Source organism: Macrobrachium rosenbergii, chromosome 41, assembly GCF_040412425.1.
Source record: "Macrobrachium rosenbergii isolate ZJJX-2024 chromosome 41, ASM4041242v1, whole genome shotgun sequence".
NCBI lineage: Eukaryota > Metazoa > Arthropoda > Malacostraca > Decapoda > Palaemonidae > Macrobrachium > Macrobrachium rosenbergii.
In genome coordinates, this window is record NC_089781.1 from 64265851 (window position 1) to 64276582 (window position 10732).

A 10732-nucleotide genomic window follows, 5' to 3' on the forward strand; every position below is an offset into this window, starting at 1 on the left:
TTTCAGTTACCAATAATCCATAAGGAAAATGTTCCTTTACGTCCAATATTGCTTCTTGCAGCTGGCCAAATTTCTCTTTAGCAAATTTCTAGTCTCCATACTCATCGATCTAACAAACAATGAATATTCATTACCGAATTCCTCCTAATTTATTTCTGAGATTTTTCAGCAACACCCTAGCAACTTTATGGTTAGTTACAATGTATCTTCACTGTTCACAAATGTACCTCTCACTGAAACTATAGATATAATAATTAGTGCTTTATTCCCTACTGAAGGTAGTGTTTTAGAAGGTTTTATTACTAATTCTTTTAAGAAACTGTTGCAACTGGTTGTAATGGATACCTATTTAATTTTTAATAAAAAAAAAAAAGTATACAAACGAACTAACGGCATGACAATGGTTTCTCCTTTAGGTCCCACTTTTCCCAATATTTTTATGTTCCACTTATAAAACTGTTTCTTGATCAATGTGCTCCATCTTTTAAACTTGTTTTTAATAAAAAAAATACGTTGATGATACATTTGTACTTTTAAAAGAAAAAAGATCATATCACATTTGTTCCATAATTTCATTAACTTATTTCATTCGAACGTAGTTTAACTATGGATTTAGAATCTGATAACAAACTTCCATTTTTAGCATAACACTTTTGCAGTGTAATGATCATTTTTTTTAACGTGTGTTTTCAGAAAGAAGGCTTTAATTGGGTTGGTAACAGTTTTTTCAGCTTTTGTCTGTTGGTTTTTAAACTTAATGGATGAGAGACTTTACTATGCAGGGCATATAATTTATCATGAAGTTGGGTCAAATTTCATGAAGAAGTAATTTTCTTGCAAGACCATTTTAGTAGAAATTGTTATCCATCCAACGTATTTAATAAAATCTTAAAAGAGTTTTTAATTAACAATGTTAAGCCTAAGACATCCACTTTTAATGTACTGTACTGTACTGTACTTAAAACAGAATTGTATATATCTTAACCTTTTGCTCAACGTACAGACATGTAAAACGAGAACTCACTCTCGTACGTAGCCGTGTATCCACACGTTAAATTTTATTTTATTTTCACGAACCCCTTAGAAAATAAAAAAGTTTTTCAAGTTCAAAGACATTCTACCCGAAAAGATGCGATCTTCAACATTATAATAATTTATTTGTCCCAAATAAAAGGTAGTAACTTAATGGGGTAATTCCAGTTGGCTGTTAAAGGTTTGCATCGAATGTCACCGGCGGGAATAGTTCTATCCAGAAAGGAATTCTCTGCAATACGTAACCATAGAGTAAAATGTAATCACAATATTCTGAACAGTGATTTCAAAATCCTGTCTCAAGCAATAGATAACCGGTCATTGCCCATTCTCGAGTCTCTTCATTAAACAGTTATTACCAACCCTCAACAACCATTCAACTGCTGAGCAATTAAACATCGCTTAATAGACCGTTCATCTATTCTGCCTTCTGGCCTCTTTGTATATGCCTTTCCTGGTGTAAAAAAAAAAAAAAAAATTATTCAGTATTTTTACATAGCTTCGGAAGCGATGAGTTCTCGTCTCGATGTTTTTTTTTTTTTTTTTTTACTTTTTGTAAATGTATACGGAATATCTTTGCTTGGCTACGACGGTGAGGATGGGCCTATTCTAGTTCTAATAAACATATCTGAATTCGACAGGTATATGTATATACGGGTACCAAAAGACGTTTATCCATCTCGTGGTCAGGTCGGCAACGTGACCTCGTTGTGATTTTGGGACACGGGATCGTTTCTCGCTACCGGACATCGTAATAGCTTCATATTTCTTTGCACCTGGATGCAAAGGCTTTGTAATGCTAAGCGTATGCAAAAATCGCAAAGAATTCGAGAAGGTAAGAGGGCATTGTGGCTATTACAATCAGAAATGTATATGGTAAAAATTTACCAGATGTTATATACTTTATATATATACAGTATATATATATATATATATATATATATATATATATATATATATATATATATATATATATATATATATATATATATATATATATATATATATATATATATATATATATATATATATATATATATATATATATATATATATATATATATATATATATATATATATATATATATATATATATATATATATATATATATATATATATATATATATATATATATATATATATATATATATATATATATATATGTATATATATATATATAATATATATATATATATATATATATATATATATATATATATATATATATATATATATATATATATATATATATATATATATATATATATATATATATATATATATATATATATATATATATATATATATATATATATATATAAATTATAATCTAGCCACTGGGGGCAAGCCAGCCCAACTTGGTGCGGTCCCAAGCCCAGGTAAATAGAGAGGGTTAGTGACAGGAAGGGCATCCGACTGTAAAACCCAATGCCAGAACCATGGTTAGTCGAATCCAGATTCAGAGAGAATGCCAGGGCGTACCGCGCAGGGGCCTCACCTGACCCCTCCAATAAATAGGCAAGGGCTATCGCATTGTGGGTGATTGTGGCTAAAGAAGCAAGTCCATATGATTAGAATTGGGACACTGAATGTGGGTAGTATACAGGAAAGAGTAGAGAGGTGGTGGAGATGATGAATATGAGGAGTGTTGACATCTTGTGTGTGCAAGAAACAAGGTGGAGAGGGAACAAGGCAAAGAAAAAGGGAGGTGTAAGCTCCTGTACAGTGGAGCAGACGAGAATGGTAGAAGTGGAGTAGGCATCATTGTAAACAGTGAACTGAAGGAAAAAGTGGTAAAAGTCAAAAGAAGTGGTAATCGGATAATGAAGGTCAAATTAATGTTATCAGAAAAAGTCTTAAATGTGATAAGTGCTTATGCCCCACAAGCTGGATGTGATGAGGAAGAGAAGTCAATGTTTTGGCGGGAGTTGGATGAAGTATTAACAACAGTCTCAGAGGAAGAGAGAGTTGTATTGGGTGGAGACTTGAAGGGACATACAGGTACAGATAGAAGTGTGATTTCAAGAATCCATGGAGGACTAGGAATGGGGGAGAGGAACGAAGAAGGTGAAGGCATTATAGACTTTGCAGTGGCATTTGATATGGCACTAATTAATACATTCTTTATGAAGAAAGATTATGTGACATATAGAAGTGGTGGAAGAGAGAGTCAAATTGATTTTCTGCTCTGTAGGAGACAACACCTTAAGGAAGTAAAGGATTGTAAAGTGATATATGGAAAGAATGTTGGCCAACAACATAAGCTGGTGGTTGCGGACCTTTCAATTCGAAAAGGGACAAAGGGAAAGAGGAAAAGTAAACCTAAGATCAAATGGTGGGAGCTAGAGAAGGCAGAAAATGTGGAGTTGAGATCTAGGTTTAAGGATAATATTCTGAGAGAAATAAAGTTGGAAGATGATGTAAATGATTGGTGGGAGATTAACAGCAATGTGATCCTAAGGCATGGGGAGGAAATTTTAGGCAAAACATCAGGCAAAGGTCCCCCAAAAGATAAAGAAAGTTGGTGGTGGAATAAGGACACACAAGACAAGATCAAGAAAAAGAAAGAATCCCAAAAGAACTATGATAAACACAAAACAGAAGAAAACGAGCAAATATCAAAAGAAGCAAAGAAAGTTGCAAAACAACAAGTTGGCAGAGCCAAGGCTGCTGCTTTCAATGATTTGTATAAGAATGTTGACACACCGGAGGGCCAAAGAAACATCCACAGGATAGCCAAAGCTAGAGACAAAGCAACAAAAGACCTCACACACATTAAGCAAATTAAAGATGGAAATGGTAAGGTTCTAACAAAAGCGGAGGGAATTAAAAGTAGATGGAGAGAGTATTTTGAAAATCTTCTAAATGAAGAAAATCCCAGGAATATCATTGAGGATGGAGTAGCAAATGAAAGAGAAGTTCCCAGGATTAGTCGGAGAGAAGTGAGGCGGGCACTAAGTAAAATGAAGAAAGCTAAAGCAGTGGGACCAGATGGAATACCAGTCGAGGTGTGGAGGTGCTTAGGAGAGGAGGGAATTGACATCTTGTGGGACTTGTTCAATAAGATCTACCAGCAGGAGAAGATACCTGACGCCTGGAGAAACAGCCTGCTATTCCCCATTTACAAAGAAAAAGGGGACATCCAAGATTGTGCCAACTATCAGGGCATAAAGCTGATGGCACATACCATGAAAATCTATGAAAGATTAATTGAGGCAAGGCTAAGGGATGAAACATCTATAAGTGATGTACAGTTTGGGTTCATGCCAGGAAAAAGATGCCATCTTTGTATTGCAACAAGTCATGGAAAAATATAGAGAAAAAGGAAAGGAACTACATCTTGTATTTATAGATCTTGAGAAAGCATATGATCGAGTACCTAGGCAAGAAGTGTGGAGGTGCATGAGGGAAAAAGGTGTCTCAGAAGCAACAACACAGGTAAGAAGTTCAGTGGGACAACAGACAAGTTTGAGGTGAAAGTTGGACTCCACCAAGGTTCTGCTGTGAGTCCCTATATTTTTGATATGGTAATGGATGTGATAGTGTCTGGAGTGAAAGATCAGGTGCCTTGGACTGTACTCTTAGCAGATGACATAGTGCTAGTGACCAACAGTAAGGAACAAGCAGACAGGAAATTGGAGTTGTGGAGAAGTGCGTTGGAGGACGGAGGCCTAAAGGTAAGCAGAGCAAAAACTGAATATATGTGGATGAATGGAGGAGACCAAGAGGGAAGCATCAACTTAGAGCAGGCAGAAGTAAAAAGAGCTACATCCTTTAAGTACCTTGTGTCATGTGTCACTGATTGTGGAGGGATGGAGGAGGAAGTGAATCACAGAATACAATCAGCTTGGTGCAATTGGAGGAAAACATCAGGTGTGTTATGTGACAAAAGATTTAATGTAAAGATAAAGGGAAAAATGTACAAGAGCATTGTCAGACCTGCGTTGATGTATAGTTGTGAAACATGGCCATGAAGAAAGCACAAGAGAGAACGATGGAAGTGGCAGAAATGAGAATGCAACGTTGGATGTGCAGAGTGACAAGAAGAGACAGGATAAGGAATGACTTCATAAGAGGGACGGTGAAAGTTACAGAAATATCAAAGAAGCTGCAACAGAGAGGATTACAATGGTTTGGACATGTTATGAGAAGAGGAGGATTCTGCATGTAAAAAGAACCATGAATATGGAAGAGCCTGGAACAAGGAGGAGAGGTAGACCAAGAATGAGATGGAGAGACACAGTTAACAGGGACATGCAGAATAACTTGAGTGAGGTAATGGTGCATGATCGCAGAAGATGGGAAGACTAATAACAAACAGTGACCCCATATAAAGATGGGAAAAGCTGAAGATAAAGAAGTAGATATATATAAATTTATATATATATATATATATATATATATATATATATATATATATATATATATATATATATATATATATATATATATATATATATATATATATATATATATGTATATATATGTGTGTGTGTGTGTATTTATCAGTCAGTGAATCAATCAGTCATTTCTTGTGGCACCCACAGGGATGAATAGAACCTCGATGAGCTCTTGGTACTGCACATGCACAAACATATATATGTATATATATATATATATATATATATATATATATATATATATATATATATATATATATATATATATATATATATATATATATATATATGTATGTATGTGTGTGTGTACACACACACACACACACACACACACACACACACACACACACACACATATATATATATATATATATATATATATATATATATATATATATATATATATATATATATATATATATATATACATATTATTTCATATACCCTAGCATCCCAGCCATTAGATGTCTAATTTAAAGCTGGAAAATACAACAGTGCATTTTGACACTGCCTGACAAGGAAGGGCAAAAAAGAATATTGGCCCCTCCCTTAATCCATTAATCACACTCTGTATATCCTTTTCAACTTTCTCTTCTCGAACATGCAATGCTGTGGGAAACTTTGTTTTCAGACATGAGGTTGTGAAGAGAATAGGCAACCAGAGGCATAATAGCAACTGCGACTCAGATTAAGAGAATGAACACCTGGAACATGAGTCATAAATGATGTAACGTACATAGGAAACAACACCAACCCCATCTACATGGGAATAACCTCCTGACCCTGACTGAAGTCATATAAGGGCCTCAGAAGGAACAAGGGAGAGAGACATTGCTGAACATGGCGAGACACATCTCTCCCTTCCATTCCCCCCTCCTTCAGAGAACCACTCCCTACCACGTGGTCCTATATTGTAGGGACCTTTAGTATTCTTAACAGTGAAGCCCTTAGCCCTTCACCACTGCCACTACCCTCGCTGAAGCCACATCTTCTACAAGGTAAAGTGATCTGTTGCAATGGTTCTTCAAGTCAGTCACACTTTTAATTCTTGTACTAAACTTCCTATTTCTATTTCTAAGTGCCAGTATTTCCATATCAGTCTTGCCTTGTTAGGGCAGTGTTACGTAAATGACTGTGTCTAAATAATTACATAAAATCGTGTGTTCAAGGCTTCTTGGCACCCTCTGTGCTCGCCTTGTCCTATCCATATTTTACTGCATCCTTATGGGCTTTTAGTTTGTGAACCTTTCCATTTACAGAGGGTTTGTTAGCCGTGGAAATCTCTCATGACTGTGCCTTGTATCAGCATCATCACACCGACGGATATGCCCTCGAGTTTTCCCAGTTATAATTAACCTCTCAGGCCTTGCCTGCCTGATTAGCCCATTGCATCTTCTGATGGTTCATTTCATGTAAATACACATAATTTTAAACTTACCCTTGTGAGTAGGGCCCTCAGATCAGATAAATTCCCTCTTTTTTTCCTTGTATTTTTTTATACAAAAATAGAGGTAAGTAACAAAATAATTCATTTACAGCCTATAATTGGCTCATGATAAGCATTTCCCCAGGTTTAATTGCAAAAAATGGTGACTGTTTGCCCTAGATCTTGTAATCTGCACATTGCACATTGAATCCTTGTCCCCCTGCAACTTGCCTTATCAGTGACTAGCAAAGCTAGGCTGGGTGCAAGACAAAGAAACAAACCTTTTTGCCTAAATTCCGCATGTGCACAGTCAAGGGGTTCCACACAGCAAGTATTTTTATTTCATGTTAGGGTAGGAAGTGAAATTTTGACTGAATATAGAAATAAGGAAACGTTAGGCACATGCATGCAATCCAGTCATCGAGAAGAGAGTGTTAGCATCCGTTACACAAGTTTTGTTAGCCCCTGCATGAGGGTTTGCATTTTTTTCACATAGCCAAGCTAAGGAATTATGAAGTGTTAAAAAAAAGGAAATAGTGCATGTATTTCCTCCTTGTGTTATCCAGACAATTTGTCGTCTTGGAATAGCATGTTTTAGATGCCATGTGGGTCAATCAGCAAATTTTTCGTATTGCTGGAAATCTGAGTGTTTAATCTCTCTCTCTCTCTCTCTCTCTCTCTCTCTCTCTCTCTCTCTCTCTCTCTCTATCTCTCTCTCTCTCTCTCTCTCTCTCTCTCTCTTTCTCAGTGAGGTTAGGAATCCATTAGGCAAATGCATAATTTCTTATTGTAGAGTAAAATCTCAGAAAGTGTAAAATTTGCTTGCTTCATATTTTCATTTGTACACATTCCTCCGTACAGCACCGCACATAATAAATTCTGTTTCATTTCAAAGCATTTCCATTCAGTAACCACCCGTTATTTCATTCATAAGCGTAAGGAATCTTTTTTTTTCTTTTGTTTGATTATGGTCATATTTTGTTTTGCTTAAAGTCCGCTGTGACCACATTGGGTAAGCCTAAGAGAAACATTATCTTTGGGTTCCTTTAAAGGGTCAGTCTTGGGAAAATTCCCACGCTGGTCATTATCATTTGTTGCCATGTGCGTGCCAGATGACCGACTGTGAGCTGTCAGTTACTACGCAAACCCAAGTGGTTCCTACCGTTTTCAGGGAACGTGTGAGGAAGGCTAAAAATAAGGAAAGGCAAATTCGTATGCACATGACTTAGGCAAACAGTGCCCCTGCATAAAAAAAGTAAGTTTGAACCTATATTAGACTGGAGCAAAAGGCTCTTATTAGGGTTAGCAAAATACGCACATTTATCAGAGTAACTTGCTAATAATATAATTTTAACTTATCCATCTCTTGACAATGAAGTTACCCTTCTATATAAACAAACAGAAGTGTACTTCTAAAAACTTCTGGTTTGTAAACCACCAATTTGCATCAGTAAGTAAACCTTACCCCAGCTCTGTGCTGGTATCCCAGTGTCTCTACAAGCATTATTTTTTTTTTTTTTAAGGTTTATGCTACATCCTTTCTTTTTTTCTATTTTATTGTTGGGGTTATTATTCTAAGAGTGTCACAACGCTCACTAAGTTCCCGAACCTACCCCGTATTGGGACTCCTCTAAAAGGAAACTTTTTTTTTCTTATCACAAGAAAATTCTCAGGAACAGGCAAATGCTCCCCAAACCAAACCCAAATTTGCACGCACAAAATAAAACCAAACTTCCTATGTCCCTGGGACAAAATCAAACCAGTTCCCTGTGAACAAATCCGCATCCTACGAGGCAAAACCAATAAAAGAAAATTCTTGGGAATGGCCAAACGTTCCCTGAACCAAACCCTAAGATTCACATGATAGCCGGCCAAATGTGCGTGAATCCAAAAACACGTCCTATGAGATAAAAATGAAAAATCAGTTCCCTGCAAACAAATCACGTCCTACGAGGCAAACCAAAAACCCAACATTCACGCAATAGCCCCCGAGTCCATACGTGAAATAGAATACAATTTACAACTTTTCAGACATATTAAAATCCATTCATCATGAACAATTGAGTCTTTTAGACATACTGAAAACCAGTTCATCACAAACAAACTTGGGTCTTTTCAGACATATTGATTTCCTTAAGGGTCACACTCACATAAGCCTTATCTCAAGATGCCTATGACATCTGGAACTCAACAAAATGAGTACTTCAAGTTCTATATGTCCGCTGGAAAGGACATGGGACTGTCAGGACAAGCCCTAAGGGACTGGGTCCAAGAGAAAGTACATGATGTCAAGGTGGAAAGAGAGGCAGAATGGCAGAGGAGAGAGAAAGAAAGAAGGGAGAGGAAGGAAGAACAAGAGAGAAAGAGGAAGAAGGAAGAGCAAGATAGGCTAGATAAACTCACAAAGGAAGAACAAGAGAGAAAGGCGAAGAAGGAATAACAAGAAAGAAGGGAGAAGAGGGAAGAACAAGATAGGCTGGATAGAATTGCAAGGGAAGAACAAGAAAGAAAGGATAGGCTCAAAAGGGAGGAAAAGCAGCAGTCCCATGAGCTACAGATGGCCCAAGTTGGGACTGCCAGCTCCTCCCCAGACCCTGGCACATCCGCCCTCACTCAGGTTCATACCTTTGTGCCCAAGTGGACCAAGGCTGAGCCCGAGGTGTGGCTCAATCGGGTTGAAAGGGTCCTTAGTGCCTACCCTCTTGCTCCCGCCGAAGTCTCCCTACTCTTAGGAAAATTCCTCGGAGGAAAGGGTCTAATTGCTTTAAATGCCTTTCCTGAGACGGATCAGGGGAAATGGTTGGAAGTGTGCCAGGCAACCACAACGGCATATGAGATCACCCCCAAACACTGGAGATGATGTGGAGAGGTCAGATAAAAGAAGCAGGACAGACCTGGTCTAACTGGGCATATCAATCAGATAAGGCCCTCTCTAAATGGCTAGAGTCCCTGAGAGTCTCCACCTCCAAGGACATCCTCAAGCGGTTCAAGATTGAAAACTTTTTACATTATGCCCTTCCGCCCTAGCCACCCATGTATGCAAAAAGGCACCCACTACTCTAGCAGAGCGCTGTTGCCTCGCCGACACGTGGGACACCCATCACACCCATGCAAGCTCATTGGGACGTAAAATATGCCCTCCTTCTTTCACCTCTGGCACCCTTCCACCCAAGAATGGACACTTGCAGAAACCCGTTGTATGTGGGTTCTGCAAGAAAGCTGGGCATTCCACCGAGCAGTGCTGAAATAAGTCCTAGATGCCACCCACAGTGCCTTTCAAACCCCCACCAAGGAATCTACCACAACGAGGCCCCCCGACTCATTGGTTGCCAACTAGCAAGCTGCACCCCTCTTCAGGGGCCATACCCCACCAGACTGTAGCCAGGAAATATGCCAAGACTGTGGAAAGCAGGGACATCCATTAGCCAGCTATAAGCAATGTCCGCAGCACCCTAAGCCGAAGACCGTCCTTGCTACTATTCGCTCCGAGCAACCTGCTCAGTGGATCAGGTTCGACTCGGTTAGGATAGCTCCCATAGATGGATCTAGTCCCCCTCGAGAGCTACAAACTATCATCGACTCTGGTTCAAAGGTGAGTCTCATTACCCGGGACCAGGGGCCTCCTGGTGCCGTCATCCATGAAGATGAACGGATGACAATTCTCTGAGTGGACAGAGATCGTAAGGAAGTCCCCACTGTCAAGTTAAAGGTCACCACCAGGGATTCCTTCCGTGAGAGGGAACATCTTTTTGGGGTTGTCAAACACCTCACGACCGGGCAGCCTCTCCTCTTGGGCCAAGATCTTCTCTAGTGGAGGGACCACCTAATCCCAATACGCTGCATGATAAGTCAGTGCCTCTGGGAGCCGACCTG

The 10732-nt window shown here is 38.4% G+C and overlaps 1 protein-coding gene across 1 annotated transcript; it reads left to right on the forward strand.

The window, feature by feature from the left end:
* Positions 1–2856: 2856 nt before the first annotated feature.
* On the forward strand, positions 2857–10526 carry LOC136827201 (uncharacterized). The gene is made up of 5 exons (XM_067084971.1): positions 2857–4041; positions 4417–4710; positions 9015–9152; positions 9477–9658; positions 10217–10526. Exons 1-5 carry the CDS (start codon positions 2857–2859, stop codon positions 10524–10526), a joined length of 2109 nt encoding a protein of 702 aa, XP_066941072.1.
* The last annotated feature ends 206 nt before the right edge of the window (positions 10527–10732 follow it).

Bases quoted from the DNA above. Each gene is read 5' to 3' on its own strand.
- LOC136827201 (XM_067084971.1), top strand. From the start codon at position 2,857: ATGAAGGTCAAATTAATGTTATCAGAAAAAGTCTTAAATGTGATAAGT. The intron at 4,711-9,014 runs GTAAGCAGAGCA...CACTCACATAAG, and splicing joins TGGAGGACGGAGGCCTAAAG to CCTTATCTCAAGATGCCTAT. The intron at 9,659-10,216 runs GTTGGAAGTGTG...ACCCCTCTTCAG, and splicing joins GAGACGGATCAGGGGAAATG to GGGCCATACCCCACCAGACT.